This window comes from Artemia sp. Qi Xiang Cuo, chromosome 15 (genome assembly GCF_049724085.1).
Source record: "Artemia sp. Qi Xiang Cuo chromosome 15, ASM4972408v1, whole genome shotgun sequence".
Lineage (NCBI taxonomy): Eukaryota > Metazoa > Arthropoda > Branchiopoda > Anostraca > Artemiidae > Artemia > Artemia sp. Qi Xiang Cuo.
The window spans coordinates 20,614,581-20,632,765 of NC_142808.1; the positions used below are offsets into that span (position 1 = coordinate 20,614,581).

The 18,185-nt window shown below is 33.0% G+C and overlaps 1 protein-coding gene across 1 annotated transcript in view; it reads left to right on the forward strand.

Annotated features, from left to right (window-relative positions):
• Window positions 1-13,739, forward strand: part of LOC148943435 (major facilitator superfamily domain-containing protein 12-like) — a 112,408-nt gene extending 98,669 nt beyond the window's left edge. Inside the window, exon 9 of the mRNA XM_089101135.1 lies at window positions 13,621-13,739. Within this exon, the coding sequence (XP_088957261.1) occupies window positions 13,621-13,643 (23 nt within the window). The 3' untranslated portion in view covers window positions 13,644-13,739. The remainder of the gene's footprint in view (window positions 1-13,620) is intronic.
• Window positions 13,740-18,185: the final 4,446 nt, after the last annotated feature.

An 18,185-nucleotide genomic window follows, 5' to 3' on the forward strand; every position in this document is an offset into this window, starting at 1 on the left:
TTTTTAGCTTTGTTTCTTACTCTGCTATAATAACTCAGCCTCAAGCCCCCAAAAAATTTAAAATAAGTAAAGAAAAGTAGTGAGGGCCCACTGGATTCCACCAGGCACATAGGGGGGGGGACATACTATTTGAAAAACTAGCCCCTAAAGACTTTTTTACACATTCCTAGGTCTTGTGCAATACTATAGAACAGCTGTTTGTTATGTAATGGTAAAGTGTACCACAAGCGTCTCAATTGATCCAGCTCTATACCTAAAATGTGAGTCAATTAAGCCGTTTTCTGAATAATGAACAAGTATCAACTTGGGGTATATATTTGCCCAATAGGGAATTAAAAGTAAGGTAAATTGATTTTACCGACTCACCTAATCTACTACTGTATAGTACAAATTATAGGAGTTGAATGCATTCAGTCCCTCGTCATTTTTCTTTGTTAATATGAAACCAGCATTCTTAGATCTTAAATTTAGCAGACTTCTCGAGTGTGTACTGGATAATACGGAAGTACCGTCTACGGCACTGAAGTTTTTTTTAAGTAACTGGATATACCTTATTTTATGCATAAATAATGTATCATCAGACATCCAATATGTATTTTGAGCAATTCTAAAAAACATATAGGTGAGAAATAAGGGGGGAAAACGGTCAAACAAAAAACAGGTTGTCCCCAGATGGAATGGGAGGATTGATAAGGAAATATTTAAGAGAAAGGGGAACTTTCGGGGAGGGGGTAAGGGGTGAGGCTTTAAATAGATTGGGATGGAGGAGAAGCGTACATTAATGAATCTTAAAACGAACAAAGCTTTAATAAAATATGTGAATCATGATTGAAAAAAAAATACTACACACATAAAAGTAAGAGTACTGTCTCCTCCCCTCTCTGTAAAAATCCAAAACCTAGTGCGCTATTGTCACTTTACTGAAAATGAATTATATTACAAATGTTTTTTTTACATACTTATTACAACACCGAAAATAAAAATGAAATTACAGTAAAATAAAATTTTGATAAGTTTGTATTGTCACTGAAAGCAAATTATATTACAAATATTCTCTTTTCCAGTTATAGCAACATTGAAATAAAAGTTTCACTATTTAAATTTTATTTATTATAAAAAAGAATTTTACTTTGTCAATCTTATTTATTTAAATACCCAGATAGAAGGTTTTAAAAAAAATAGGGTTCAATTCCGCTTGATAGGACCATAATGAGAAAAAGGTTGAGAAGGCTAGGGTACGTTCTGCAGGCGAAGAATGTCAGATTACCAAACATTGTCCTTGTCATCCAACTGTCTTAAGTCAAACGAAATACAGGTTTGTCCCTGTTTTAGATGGGAGGATTTCATAAGGAAATATTTAAGAGAAATGGAAACTTTCTGGCATGGTGTTAAAGAGTGAGGCTTTGAATAGATTGGGACGGAGGAGAAGCATACATAAAGGAATAAACAAATCTTAAAACGAATAAAGGTTTAATTACATATATAAATTAAGATTGAAATGAAAAAATATTACTACCTACAAGAGTATGTGTACTCTCTCCACCCCTATCAGTAAATGTCTAAAATCTACTGCATAAATGGCACTTTACTGAAAATTAATTACATTACAAATATTTTTCTTACGTATTTATTAGAACATTGAAAATTAAAAATGAAATTACAGTAAAATCAAATTTTGAAATGATGTGCTTTTTCAGCAGCTGATATCATTTTATACCAAATATTTAGTTTTATCTTATTTTCTTCGCAAAACCATTCACGAAAAATTTAGTTTTACTATAAACAAGAATTCAGGTAATGTCTCCTTCCATAATTGTAAAAATGTAAAGCCTATCACGTCATTAGCGAACTTTATTACAAATATTCTCTTTTTCAGTTATTCTTTTCCAGGTATTGAAATTAAAATAAAAATTACACTATTAAAATTTATTTATAATAAAAAAAATAATTTTACTTTTTAAATTTTATCCATTTAAATAGCATTAAAATTTTACCCTCCTTATAGCATATTAAATGTGTTCAATAGCTTGTAGCAATTAGATGTTTTTCCTTGTTCTATAAAATATTACATTCGGATCCCTACTTATATAGTGATTTTTGCATATTTTGGCACTGCAGGCGTGGGCGGTTCCAACAGATAACAGTCTGAACAAGATCCATGAAATGCAGTTCCACCTATATTTTTAGTCTGTTGGAAAAAAAATGGGTTGTGTCTATAACCGATTTGAAGTTTCTTTTCAATATTTCTAACTCTCTCCTACTTTTTCAGAGTCAAATTTCTTCAAAGAAAATAAATCTACAAGACAACGATAATCTACTGGAAGACCTAAAAGCAGCCAGAGAAAATCTTAAAACGAACTTTCAACTCAAATGTCGTAAAGAAATTCAATTAAAAGAGGAACTTGATCGCTTTCAATAAGTTCCAGAGATCACCAAACGAAAAACTCCAAAAGAAAGCCAAGTTTCTTCAATCAGAGTTGAAACCCAACTTGCAACTGCTCTATCTAAAAATTCACTATTTAAAAAAGAAATTACTAAGTTAAAATTTGAAAACAGTACATTTTTAAGTGAAAATGAAAGACTTGACTCAAGAAAAATTTACTGGAAATATCACCTAGCGCAAGCCTTATTATATATATCTTGCCTTTTAAACTCAAAAAAGTCTTTAAAAGAAAAAATTGCTAAGTTGAAAATGATATATAATCAAATTTTAAAAGAGAAAGAAGAATCTGCTGTAGAAGACAAAGCACAAATTTCATGCCTCAAGTTTTTTGTGGCATATCTCCAAATAAAAACCAGGACATTAGAAACAAGTTCAGAACTTCTTGAACAAGAAGTCAGAGAGAATAGCAGTTTGATGGGCGCTTTATAAGATATGATTATTCATTAGAAAGACAGAGAAAAAGGATTTTTTTGTGTAAGGAATTTTTTCTATTGCGACTTGTCTTAACGTTATCACTTGGTTTTAATTTTTATTTATTTAGTATTTTAAATCCATTTATTATTTATGAAAAAAATTCAATTCAAAGGACTTACAATATATTTTTTTTAATCAATATGTTTATACTTTCCCAGTAACAAATACTCTCTAGAACATCCTCTCAATTTGATTTTTTAACTATTTTGATATTTTTGGACTAAGAAATGAAAATAATATCTAGATGCAAACCGTGATTTTTTGTGTTGTTGTAGTTAAACATGAAAAGAATTTTTTCCGTGTTAGTTTCTTTGTAATCAGCAGCACAATAGTTAGTTTAAAATTAATGAATCGAAAAAAACACCTTTTCACAGAGTGAGTACCCCTTTCACTAACCAAGATCTTCTAAGGCACTTGAAGTAGCAACGAACAGTCTAGTCTTGAACGTTAGTTGCACAATAATTTAGCCCTAGGACACTCTTGAGACTTATTGAACTCTAAACAGACTTGGCAATGATGATTCTTTAAGGCACCTGAAGGACCAATGAAATATTGAGCAACCAATTTCTCCAACCTTGACTGCTAGTTACATGTGCATATATATAAATGAATGCAATGATAAAACCAACACTTTAAGCCGATACTTGAAGTAAAAAGAATATTGATTTTTTTTTTTTGTTCACAGAAAAATATCAGTAAATGATGTTCGGAATTATTGACAGTGAATTTGTCAATATAGCCAAAGTTGATTGCGGATTAATATTTGAATATGCTCTCTTAGTGATGAATGAAAAATTTATATTATATTTTATATTATATCTTATGTACACGTCGAAACTGTTACATATGCAAAAAAACTAGTGTAAATATAAAATGAACATTTGCACATTCTTCCATAATTTGCTTACTTCTGTTTTGAATTTCCCAATTTTTTTTGGTTCCGTAGAAGTAAAACAAAATTTTCTTAAATTCTAAATTTTTCCATAGTAGATAAAAAGAGTTCTCTCTCCAATTCTTCATTTTTCCAAAGAAGAGAAAAAATCTCAACTTCTATTCTGAATCGTTCCCTAGGTTATATTTTATCTACACGTCGAAACTGTTGCCTATATAAAAACAACATAGTAATAGAAAATGAAATTGAAGACAAAATAAAAATGTTCTAGTATTTCAATGTCATATTTGCTTTGTTCTTGACAGCGAATACGTCATTTATTTTTATTACACAACTACTACCATCTATTCTATTATAGTTTAATAACTGACTGTTCTGCCATATATTCTGATTCATTTATAGATGGAAGCACAGATGATTTGTTTTAGCTAGGTGACACTATGTTAACGAATTTTACGTTAGGTTCGTTTGGGCTCAGTGAGAGTGCGCAGGGGCAAAAAAATAAAAAAAGACGGATATCCTCCTATATATATATATATATATATATAAAATATATATATATATATATATATATATATATATATATATATATATATATATATATATATATATATATATATATATATATATATATATATATATATATATATATATATATATATTTATATATATATATATATATTATATATATATATATATATATATTTATATATATATATATATATATATATATATATATATATATATATATATATATATATATATATATATATATATATATATATATATATATATATATATATATATATATATATATATATGCACGTGTAACCAGCAGTCAAGGTTGAAGAAATTGTTTGTTCAAGATTTCATTGGTCCTTCGAGAGCCTTAAATAATCATCATTGCCAAGTCTGTTTAGAGTTCATTAAGTCTCAAGAGTGTCCTAGGGATAAATCATTTGGCAACTAACGTTCAAGACCAGACTGTCCGTTGCTACTTCAAGTGCCTTAGAGATTGATCTTGGTTATTCAAGGGGGTACTCACTCTGTGAAAAGGTGTTTTTTCCGATTCATTAATTTTAAAATAACTATTGTGCTGCTGATTACAAACAAACTAACACTGAAAAAATTATTTTCATGTTTAACTACAACAACACAAAAGATCACGGTTTGCATCCTCATATCATTTTCATTTCTAATTCCAAAAATATCAAAATAGTAAAAAAAATTCAAATTGAGAGGATGTTCTAGAAGGTATTTGTTACAGGGAAAGTATAAACATATTGATTAAAAAAATATGTTGTAAGTCCTTTGAATTGATTTTTTTCATAAATAACGAAGAGATTTGAAATATTCAATAAATAAAAACCAAAATTAGTTAATCACGTTAAAACAAGTCGCGATAACAAAAATCCATTTCACGAAAGAATTCTTTTTCTATGTGTTTCAAATGAATAATCATATTTTCTAAAGCGTTGATCAAACTGGTTTTCTCTCTGACTTCTTCTTCAAGAAGTTCTGAGCCTGTTTCTAATGTCCTGGTTTTTATTTGGAGGTATGCCACAAAAGACTTGAGGCATGAAATTTCATCTTCGTCTTTTACAGCAGATTCTTCTTTCTCTTTTAAAATTTGATTATATTACATATTCAACTTAGCATCTTTTTCTTTTAAAGATTTTTTTGAGTTTAAAACGCAAGATATATATAATAAGGCTTGTGCTAGGTGAGATCACGTATACATTTTTCTTGAATCAAATTTTTCATTTTTACCTACAAATGTACAGTTTTTAATTTTGAAATTAGTAATTCATCTTTTCAATGGCAAATTTTCAGATAGAGCAGTTGCAAGTTGGGTTTCAACTCTGATTTAAGAAACTTGGCTTTCTTCTGGAATTTGTCTTTTGGTGATCTCTGGAACTTGTTGAAAGTGATCAAGTTCCTCTTTTAATTGAATTACTTCACGACATTTGAGTTGAAAGTTCGTTTTAAGATTTTCTCTGGCTGCTTTTATGTCTTCCAGTAGGTTATTGTTGTCTTGTAGATTTATAATCTTTGAGCAATTTGACTTGAAAAGTAGGAGAGAGTTAGAAATATTGAAAAGAAACTTCAGATCGGTTACAGACACAACCCATTTTTTTCCAACTGACTAAAAACATAGGTGGAACCGCATCTCTTTGATCTTGTTCAGATTGTTATCTGTTAAAACTGTCCACTCTTTCAGTGCATAAATAGACATAAATCACTATATCAGTAGGGATCTGAATGTAATATTTTATAGAACAAGGGAAAACATCTAATTGCAACAAGCTATTGAACACATTTAATGTGCTATAAGGAGGCTAAAGGTTTAATTCTATTTAAATGGATACAATTGAAAAAGTAAAATTCTTTTTTTTTACAATAAATAAAATTTGAATAGCGTAATTTTTATTTTCATTTCAATACCTGGAAAAGAATAACTGAAAAAGAGAATATTTGTAATATAGTTCGCTAATGACGTGATAGGCTTTACATTTTTACAATTACGGAAAGAGACATTACCTAAGTTCTTGTTAATAGTAAAACTAAATTTGTCTTGAATAGTTTTGGGAAGAAAATAAGATTAAACTAAATATTTGGTATATAATGATATCAGCTGCTGAAAAAGCACATCATTTCAAAATTTAATTTTACTGTAATTTCATTTTTTTATTTTAAATGTTCTAATAAGTAGGTAAGAAAAATATTTGTAATGTAATAAATTTTCAGTAAAGTCTCATTTATGCTGTAGATTTTAGACATTTACAGATGGGGGAGGAGAGAGTACACATACTCTTGTATGTAGTAATATTTTTTCATTTCAATCTTGATTTATATATTTAATTAAACCTTTATTCGTTTTAAGATTTGTTTATTCATTTATTTATGTTTCTCCTCCGTTCCAATCTATTCAAAGCCTCACTCTTTACCACTCTGCCAGAAAATTCCCATTTCTCTTAAATATTTTCTTATGGCATCCTCCCATCCCAACCGGGGACGATCTGTTTTCCGTTTGACCCTAGACAGTTGGATGGCAAGGACAATCTTTGGCAATCTGAAATTCTTCGTCTGCAGAACATACCCTAGCCATCTCAACCTTTTTCTCATTATGGTCCTAGAAAGTGGAATTGAACTCCATTTTTGTAAAAACCTTCTATTTGGATATTTAAATAAATAAGATTGACAAAGTAAAATTCTTTTTCATAATAAATAATATTTAAATAGTGTAATTTTTATTTCAAAGTTGTAGTAACTGGAAAAGAGAATATTTGTAATATAATTTGCTTTCAGTGAAAAACAAACTGCCAAAATTTTTTTTTACTTGTAAATTCATTTTTAGTTTCGGTGTTGTAATAAATATGCAAGAAATATATTTGTAATATAACTTATTTTCAGTAAAGCGCCAAGAGCGCACTAGGTTTTGAATTTTTACAGAGAGGGGAGGAGACAGTACACTTACTTTTATGTGTGTAGTTTTTTTTTCAATCTTGATTCAGGTATTTAATTAAAGCTTTGTTCGTTTTTAAGATTCATTCATGTACGCTTCTTCTCCATCCAAATCTATTTAAAACCTCAACCTTTACCCCCTCCCAGAAAGTTCCCCTTTCTCTTAAATATTTCCTTATGAATCCTCTCATTCCATCTGGAGACAACCTGTTTTTCCTTATACCATTTTTTCCCGTTATTTCTCAACTATATGTTTTGTAGAATTGTTCAAAGTACATTTTGGATGTCTGGTGATACATTATCTATGCATAAAATAAGGTATATCCAGTTACTTTTAAAAGAAAACCTTCAGTGCCGTAGACGGTACTTACGTATTATCCAGTACACACTCGAGAAGTTTGCTAAATTTAAGATCTAAGAAAGCTGGCTTCATATTCACAAAGACAAATGACGGGTGACAGAATGCATTGGACTCCTATAATTTGTACTATATAGTTGTAGATTAGGTGAGTGGGTAAAGTTGGTTTACCTTACCTTTACTCCCCTATTGTGCAAATATATACTCCAAGTTGGAACTTGTTCATTATTCAGAAAACAGCTTAATTGACTCCAATTTTAGATATGGACCTGGATCAATTGAGACGCTTTTGGTGTACTTTACCATTACATAACAAACAGCTGTACTGTATTATTGCACAAGACCTAGGTATGCGTAATAAAGCCTTTAGGGGCTAGTTGCTCCAATGGTATGCCCCCCCTATGAGCCTTGTGGAATCCAGTGGGCCCCCAAACTTTTCTTTATTTTTTTTTACATTTTTGGGGGCTTGAGGCTGAGTTATTATAGCAGAGTAAGACACAAAGCTAAAAAAAAAATGTTTTTCTTGCCTCTTCAAAATAAGAAGTTCATTTTAAATCTACATGGTTCTGATTTAGAGTGTGGCTCCATGTTATTTAAATGGAATTAAAAGAAGAGAAAAGCTGAAGATATTGCAGAACGGAAAATCTTCTGAATTCCCCTTCCCTCCCTTAGTACAAAATTCACTCGCTTTTTCTTATTTGTCAGTAATATATGATTAATTTTCTATGTTTTATTGACGTCGGTGGTTCTTAATGAATTAATATTGGTCTAAAAAAAAGTCCTCAAACACAACAAACAGGAATCTCTTCTCTTCAAAAAGAAAAATCATTAACGTGGCATAAATTTCACTTCAAATAACGAGAATTGTATTTTCATACTACTTCAAGAAAAGCTCATTGATAAGCCTTAAGTTTTAACTCAAATGTCTATAATTCTATGTTTAATATTAAAGCCAATGAAATAACTCTACTTTTCTTAAATAAAAATGCTTGGCTATTTCTTTTCCATAAGTAAAACGTGACTTTTCAATCCTTCCCTCCCCTCGTCTTAAAAAAAATCAATTCCTATTTCTTTTCCATACGTAAAATACGACATCTTATTTTCATCACTAGTGAAAGTAACCCTTTGAATTCGATAGCCTTCAAACGTATTACAATCGTTTTGATGCTAAACCGCTAAAAGTCCTCAGGATAGGGCGTTTAGTATTATGCAGAGAATTACTGTGTTATAATGGAATTTTATTGAAGAAATGTTGCTTAAAAGTGAAACATGAAATGGGATTTGATGTTCATTCTAGTATATTCTTGGAATAATTTATTACGAAAATGGTAAGAAGAACATATATATTTGTTTATAAATTATATAGCCTACTAGATATTTACTTGATAATTCAATAGCTACGAAATTTTAATAAAACTATCTTTCTTCCACTTATATTCACTAAGCATAATAAAAAAAAACTTCCCTTTTCCATAGAATCACTATAATCCAAATTTCTTTTCTCAGACATAATTTATTCACTTAAATATTCTTCACCAGTAAAGTATCGTTAAACTAATGATAATATGATTATTGATTTTTCACCTTATATGTACATTTCAGAAGGTCTTGGGTTTCCCCCATAGTCCCGGCTTTATATCAAGAAAAAATTAACCAATCACAATAGCTATTACTCAATAGAGATTTTCCCAAAAACCCAGCAAAACCAACTAATCAGTTAAGCAACTAGGTTTTCCCCCAAAGTCTTCCCTTGTTGAGAAACTAATTAAGTTTTCCCAAAATTGTTCACAAACATGTTATTTAACTAAGGTTTTTCCCGAGGTCTCTGTTGACAAAAACATTTTTGGGTTTCCCCCATGACCTTGAACTTGGGACTCAGGGACTACGTACTCCCTATCAAAGGCCTATAGCAGCACGCCTAATGGAGCGTCGCTCCCTACATTTAGGGTCCAGTTTATTTTTTTTAAATTTAATTTCTGATATTTTTTTCAAAATATGTCCATACTTATCGAAATAATCATATGGGCTGCCGTATTTACCCCTGATTTCTTGCTGTTCAATTGTTATTTTCCAATAATTGTAAACTGATTGGTAGCGTCCCGCAATTTCAGTTTTTCTGCTTAAGAATTAAAATGCTCGAAATTTGAATATTTTGTCAAAATTTGAATATTTTGTCAACAGTTACGGTAGTTCTGTTGAATAAGCTCTTAGTAATATTTTTACTACAGAATTTTGGGAGGGCTGAGAGGGATTTTATTATTCAAGTTGATGGAAATCCTGCGTTAATTTTGATCTTCTACGTGACTGAAGCCCTTTTGACCTCTGCAATCGGGTCCTCTGATATTTAAACGGGAGCCCAAATCCCCCCCCCCCCAAATTTCCTCTATTCAATCTATTTTCCATTGAAAATAACCCCCCAGAAAACACCTCCTCCCCACGAAAATTACCACCCGTGGCTGGTTGGTCTCCAATCACTTCTGGGGTAAACACATTGTATGCGTCGAGGAAAATATTTTCTGGGTAAACACATTGTATAGGTCTGTTTGAATACATTGCATAATTATTTATAAATAGGAAAAGAGAAATATTACCACTTAAATCGCCAAAAAAAGCTCCAGGTAGCAATTGCCAGCCGCCACCCCGCCAAGAGATTTCCTGGCGAGGCTCATAATGCCGCGCATCACTTTTTCACCTCTTTGCCGCTAGGCATGTGGATGCAATATCTTATGCTATACAAAAACTATTATCACAATGAGAGAGGCACTAATACCCCTCCTCCCACCCAGCACCGATAATAAAGGCGCAGACCAAAAATACACTTGGGAATCAAGAGGGATTACTACTACTACTAACAACTCATCGCAGCACCAAGCCGCCTGAGGCCAACACAGCTACGCACGCTCCTCCTCCATCCCAATCTATTCAAAGCCTCCCTCTTTATACCCGCCCACAAAGTTCCAATTTGCTTAAAATCTTTTTTTATGACGTCCTTCCACGCCAGACGGGGACGACCTGCTTTCCGTTTAGCCCTAGATGGCTAGCCGAAAAGAACAATCTTCGGCAATCTTTCATCCTTCATCCGCACAACATGCCCTAACCACCTCAAACTTTCTTTCATTATAGACCTGGAAAGCGGTATTCCAGTATAGCCTATTGTTTGAAATACGGTCAGTCAGCCGGGTACCCAGAACAATCCTTAAGCAATTTCTCTGGAAAACATCTAGCAAATCTTCATCCGCTTTTCGGAGCGTCCATGCTTCAGAGCCATATTTGACCACTGTCATCACTGTAGCTTCTAAGATTCTAATCTTGGTTTGCAGACTTATCTTCCTATTCTTCCAGACTTTTTTTAACTGTGAAAAAACACCCTGAGCCTTGGCTATTCTATTTTTAACATCTTCACTGCTCCCACCATCTTTATTAATAATACTACCAAGGTAAGTGAAGCTGCCCACCTGATCAATCTTTTCATTACCCAACGTCACCTTTTCATCTTCACTTATTCCTAGCCTTAGTGACTTAGTTTTCTTAACATTAATTTTCAAACCAATACTAGCACCCTGAACTCGCAAAACCTCTAAAACTTCATTCATTTTGCTCACACTTTCATCTAGGATGCTTAAATCATCAGCATAATCTAAGTCCAGGAGACTTTTTCCTCCCCATTTGATTCCGTGGTCTCCCATTGCCTTTCCTGTGCTCCTTAAAACAAAGTCCATCAAAATAATCCATATAAAGGGGATAGAACACAACCCTGCTTAACTCCTGATTTAATACAAAACCAGCTGCTAACCTCATTTCCTACATTAACCGCAGCGGTGTTATTCTCGTACATAGCACTAATCACTTTAATGCATTTGTCTGGTATACCATACAAGGATAAAACCTTTACTAAAGCTCCTCTATCAACAGAATCGAACGCTTGCTCATAATCTATAAAACTGAGGACCAAAGGTGTTTGAAAACTTAGGCACTTCTCAATTATTAACCTAAGAGTGAAAATTTGGTCAACACATCCTCTACCTTAGATATCAATTTTACCCCCTCCTCCGCCTTCTCCAAAACTCATTCTATATTTATCTGAAGGATTAATTATAGTTAGGATATTTGGGCAGTAGAATACAGTTTTGAGGCACATGACCAGCCTACAAAAGCCCCCCCCCCCAACCTGCCTACAAAATTACCCACTTCTTCTCCATCACAATAGCCAATGCGCACTTACACATCACTGTGTATATACGTATTAATTAAATATGATGTGAATCAGTTTAGTAAAATAAAATATTATAATAAATGTTTGAAACGTTTTTCTGCAATGAAAAGGGAGGTACCACCCCACAGTAGCCTTATTCAGGCTTAGCGTAAATGATCTGCAAAACTTGTTCATATATGTATAACCATGGCTAGTATTTGCCCCCTCCCGGAAAATACCCACATGTGGCTGGTTGGTCTCCAGTCACTTTCAACTAATAAACAAGTACTAACTCTCAATTTCTGACGTAATGAGCATCCTCCAAAGTTTATGTGACCTTCAGGTAAAGGTATTTTATGCGTATTTTCCGTGGAGGGTATTTTCCGCCTGGGGGTGAGCATATGCCTCGGGGTATGTAGGGTTTTTGTGGAAGGGGTGGTCTCATAAACTTTAGAGGCTTATTTAATTGGAAATTGAAAGTTGTAGTTCCCTTTCTAAGAATCCAAAGTGATCGGAGGGCAAATAGATCTTTCCACCACCACCACCCCCCAAAGCCCTCTTTTATCTAAATTCATCCGATCAAAAATTTTAGATGGTCACTTTGTTCAAAATAGTTCAAAGATCTTATAACGAAGCTCTGGGGGTGAAACAACCCTCGAGAACGCGGGGGCAATTGTTGCAAGTTGTGCCCTGCGGGATATAAGATTTTAGTGAAAGGGTTGGTCGTATAAACTCTAGAGGGGGTTCATTTGACTAGAAATTGAAATTTCTACTTCCTTTTTAAGACTCAAAAGTGACCGGAGGGAAACTATACCCCTTGCAATCTAACCCTCTTTTCCCCAAATACATCTGATAAAAATTTTGAGATAGCCATTTTGTTCAAAATTGTCCAAATATCAGATAACAAGGACTTCGGAGTCGACCCAGTCCCCAGAGCCCCAAGGCAAGTGTTTAAAGTTATGCCCTTCGGGCATGTAGGGTTTCTATTGAATAGGTGGTTGAATAAACTTCGGAGGAGGCTAATTTCATTGGAAATAACTATTACACTTTTACACTATAATTACTTTTACAAAGAGGAAATAACCTTACAGACAAATCTGGTTAAGTCTCATTCAAAATACGAGGTTTAGAAAGTTACAATTTAATTCAATAATTTTTTAGAGTTTTTCAGCCAAGCAGAAGGCTCTACAAAAATCTGATTGGCTCAAATTAGCGCTAGCTAATTCTCGATATTAGTTAAATCTCATTGTAAATAGGCCTTTAAGGAAAACAGTACGTTAACCAAAAAGGTGAGCTTTATTTTGGATTTGAAATGCAATATCATGTTCAGCATAATCATCAATGTTAAAATTGGCTTTGGCCAATTTTGAACTACCATCTACCAACTATTTCATCTCGTTTTTCTTCCGTCCTTATAAAAACAGATTCAGAAAAACTAGTTTATATCACCTTTTTTCTTTTAATTCTTTTTTTCGTTTCGTTCTTCATTGTTTTTTTTTTAAGGTTTCTCTTACTGTAGCCATGACCCAGATCAGGCAAGACCTAGACTAGATCCGGACCTAGACCTAGATCTAGACTTGGGAATTTTTTCCGGTGGGGAAGGAGATGATAGAAAAGGATTTTGGGGAGCGTGCAATAATAAAATAAATCGGTAATTTGTAAAAGAAGTTCCCTAAAATTCAATTAATAATTTAGGATTTCAGGATCCAAGCACGTAGCTACCCATCCTCCGCAAGTCCTTGTCCTTGATGAAATTAACTGCAAGTTTTATTTTAAATGATTATATTATTTTTTAGTCTCTGTTTCAACAAAGTTATGAAGCTCCGAAGTTTCTGTTGTGATCTCAAGATGGCTGTGTTTCTTTTCTACTTTAAGTGTCTTTCCTTTATTATTCAATAAATTCCGTTCAATCTAGAAAAGTCGTATCTTCTGTAGAAAAATTGATTCAAGGTTGTTTAGTATTTGATGGATATACAAAATCCACATTGCGCTTTAGAAGACCTGAAACAATTCCGGCAGTATTCAGAGTATTATGAAACTAGGTCTCATTCCCATTTATTGCTTACTTAATTTTTTTTAATCTGGCATTTTTAAAAACTGTATTTATCATTATTGTATAAATGAGTTTTATTTTTGATAGATGAAATAACATTTGAAACCTAAGCCTTTCATTCAGCACCGGTCTGTAATTAATTACAGGAAATTGTTAATAAATGGGAATTCAATGTCGATATACACATATATATATATATATATATATATATATATATATATATATATATATATATATATATATATATATATATATATATATATATATATATATATATATATATATATATATATATATATATATATATATATATATATATATATATATATATATATATATATATATATATATATATATATATATATATATATATATATATATATATATATATATATATATATATATATATATACATATGTAACCCCCCCCCCCTCACGCCAACCTTTTCCCGAAACACATACAATAAAAAATTTTGATAGCTATTTTTTTCAACGTAGCTGAAAGTTTTGGAAAATAGATCTTTAAGGATGAAACCCCCTCCCCTCCCCGCAGCCCTCAGGACAAGGGTTATAAATTATGCCCTGGGGGCATATAAGGTTTTTATAGAAAGCGTTGTCGTAGACACTCCAAAAATACTTCATTCCATTGGAAATTGAAATTGTTGGTGGCCTTTTTAATAGTCAAAAGTAATTGGGCGGCAACTAACCCCACTCTTACGCACACCATTTCCCCACACACATACAATCAAAATTTTGAGAAAGACATTTTTTTCAACGTAGTTGAAATTTCTCGAAATTATGTCTTTGTGGATGACAACCCCCCACAGCCTTCAGGGCAAGGGTTGTAGGTTATGCCCTGGGGGCATCAAAATTTTCCAATCAAAATTTTGAGATATTAATTTTGTTCAATATAGTTAAAACTTCTGGAAATTAGGTCTTTTAAGATGGAAACCCCCTCAGAGCCCTCAGGGCAAGGGTTGTAAGTTATACCCTGGGGGCATATAATGTTTCTATAGAAAGTTTTGTCGTAGAAACTTCAAAAAGGGCGGATTTGATTGGAAATTGAAAGGGCTAGTGCCCGTTTTAATAGTCAAAAGTGAATGGAGAGCAACTAACCCCCCTCTCACGTCCATCATTTCCCCAAACCCATTCAATCAAAGTTTTGAAATAGTAGTTCATTTTGTTCAACGTAGTTGAAAGTTTTGGCATTTATGATTTTGAGGACGACAGACCCCTCAAACCCCTCAGGGCACGGGTTGTATGTTATGCCCTGGGGGCATATAAGGTTTTTATAGAAAGTGTTTTCATAGAGACTTCAAAAAGGGCTCATTCGATTGGAAATTGAAAGGGCTAGTGTCCTTTTTAATAGTCGAAAGTAATTGGAGACTAGCCCCCCTCTTAAGCTCACCATTTCCCCAAACACATCCAATCAAAATCTTGAGATAGCCATTTTGTTCAACTTAGATGAAAGTTTTGGAAAATAGGTCTTTGAGGATGACACTCCCCCCAGAGCCCTTAGGGCTAAGTTTGTAAGTTATGCCCAAGGGGCATATAAGGTTTTTATTGAAAGCTTTGTCGTAGAAACTTGAAAAAGGGCTCTATCGATTAGAAATATAAAAGAGTTAGTGCCCTTTTTAATAGTCAAAAGTGATTTGAGGGCAACTAACCCCCCTCTCACGCCTACCTTTACCCCAAACACATCCAATCAAAATTTTTAGATAGGCATTTTGTTCAAAGTAATTAAAAGTTTTAGAAACTAGGTCTTTGAGGATGATAACCTCCCCCACCGCCACACCCATCAGGGCAAGGGTTGTAAGTTATGCCCTGGGGGCATATAAGGTTTTTATAGAGAGCGTTGTTATAGAAACTTTGATAAATTCAAAGGACTAGTGCTCTGTTTAATAGTCAAAAGTGATTGGAGGAAAACGAACACCCTTCCCATGCCCACCATTTCCCCAAAAACATCAAATAAAATTTTTGAGATAACCATTTTGTTTAACGTAGTTGAAAAGTCCGGAAATTACGCCTTTGAGGATGACACTCCCCCCATAGTCCTCAGAGCAAGGCTTGTAAGTTATTCCCTGGGGGCATATAAGGTTTTATAGAAAGCTTTGTCGTAGAAACTCCAAAAAGGACTCATTCGGTTGGAAATTGAAAGCGTTAGTTCCTTATTTAATATTCGAAAGTGATTGAAGGGCAATTAACACCCCTCTCAAGCTTACCATTTCCCCAAACACATCCAATCAAAATTTTGGGATAGACATTTTGTTCAACGTAGTTTAAAGCTCTGGAAATTAGGTCTTTGCCAGCGTTGTCGTATAAACTTCAAAAATGACTCATTCGATTGTGAACTGTGAGGGCTAGTGCCCTTATTCATAGTCAAAAGTGATCGGAGGGTGTATCCCCCCCATTACCCATCATTTCCCCAAACACTTATGATCAACATTTTGATATAGCAATTTTATTGAACGTAGTTGAAGGGTCCGGAAATTATGTTTTTGAGCATGACAACCCCTAACAGACCTTAGGGCTAAGGTTGTAAGTTATACCCTGGGCATAAGATCATATAAAAACTGTTGTCGTAAAACTAGTAGAAATTTTGAGATGGGCATTCTATTCAAAATAGTCTAAATATCCTATAGCAAGGCTTTTGGGGTTGAAGCAAACCCCAAAGGTTAGGGGCAAGGTTTGTAAGTTATGCCCAGGGGGTATAAAAGGTTCTTATGGAAGGGATGGTTGTTTAACTTCAGGAAAGGCTCAGTCTTTCTCCCTGAAAAAGACTATCTTAATATAACTCGGACATAAATTATTAATGACAAAAACTTTTTGCACAAAATAAGTTTTTCAAAAAAAAGTAAAGAACTCCATTAAACCAAAAAATGAACAAAAATAGAATCAAATAATCTACCAAGCATACATCTACCACAAATCAGCAAAGAGGATTTTGCGACTTAACTTGGCTTTACTTCACAGATGTGTTCAGTATCTCATAAAGAAAGAAAAACGAGCAAAAATGGGGTTTTTATTGGTCAAATGAAAATACTGAAAAAAACAAAGTGAATATTTCGAGAGGACAAACGCCTCTCTTTTTCAGCGCGAAACGGAATAATATATTCAAGGAAAGTGCCTAAGAAAAAAAAAAAAAAACGCGGAAAATCAATGTGAAAAGAACCAAAAAAACAATGAAGAAACCAAAAAATTAAAAAAACGAATAAAATTCAATAAAAGCCAAAATTTATAAGAGTTAAAACCGAATACCTAACAACCATAAAAGCGAGTCATTCGCCAATCTCCGCGATTTCCACAAAATCCAAAAAATTATAAACTGCCATCGACGGATACTAGCGAACAACTGACAAAGAAAAGAAAACAATTCATTCACTCACAAACAAAACGAACCAGGAATTAAATAAGTTGGAGAAATATGTCATCGGATTTCGGATTTTAATTAATGCATTTCTTGCAGACACCCTTTGAGACCTAAGGGGTTGTTCACGTGTTTGATTAGATGACTGGGAAAGAGGTTTAAGGTTTAATTCGGGGATTACTAAAGTATCGGCTTCTCTTTTGAGAAAACCGAAATATGACTCGTTTATTCTTAAATTACCGGAATCTCTGTTTAAAGCTAGATCTAAATGTTGGTATTTATAAATTTCAACAGCTTCTCTGTAGTGCTGGACAATACCTTTGTCATACGAAATAAGGCTAGCTTGATTAGACAAAATAGTATGGTCTGGTTTTTCAAAAATGTGCTCTACAAGGGCAGAGTCAAAATTTTCTGTTTTTTCCCGCTTTTTAAGTGTATTATTAATTGAACTAGAATGCTGAGTTAATCTATCAGTTAGTCGCTGATCAGTTCTTCCGATATACCAAAGACCACACGAACAAGGAATCCTGTAGACACCGGAGTTTTCACCTATCGGGATAGGGTCTTTACCTTGATAAATTTGGGACCTGATAGTTTTTCTGGGTCTATAATAAGTGTAAATGTTATTTTTCCTTAGATTTTTTTAAATGTGGTCTGAAACCCCTTTAACGTATGGGAGACCAAGATAAACTGAATTTTCCCTTTCATTTGTGTTTTCTGTGTTACTATCTGATAATCTTTTAATGCGTTTTGCAATTACAGAATTTATTAAACTAATTGGATAACCATTCCCAAATAAAATATCTCTAAGGTGGTTGAGCTCTAAATCCAAGAAGCGTGTTGAACAATCTTTCAATGCTCTATCAACTAGAGAAGTGACAACTCCGCTTTTCATAGCAGGGGAATGATTAGAGGAATAATTTAAGTAACGGTCATTATGTG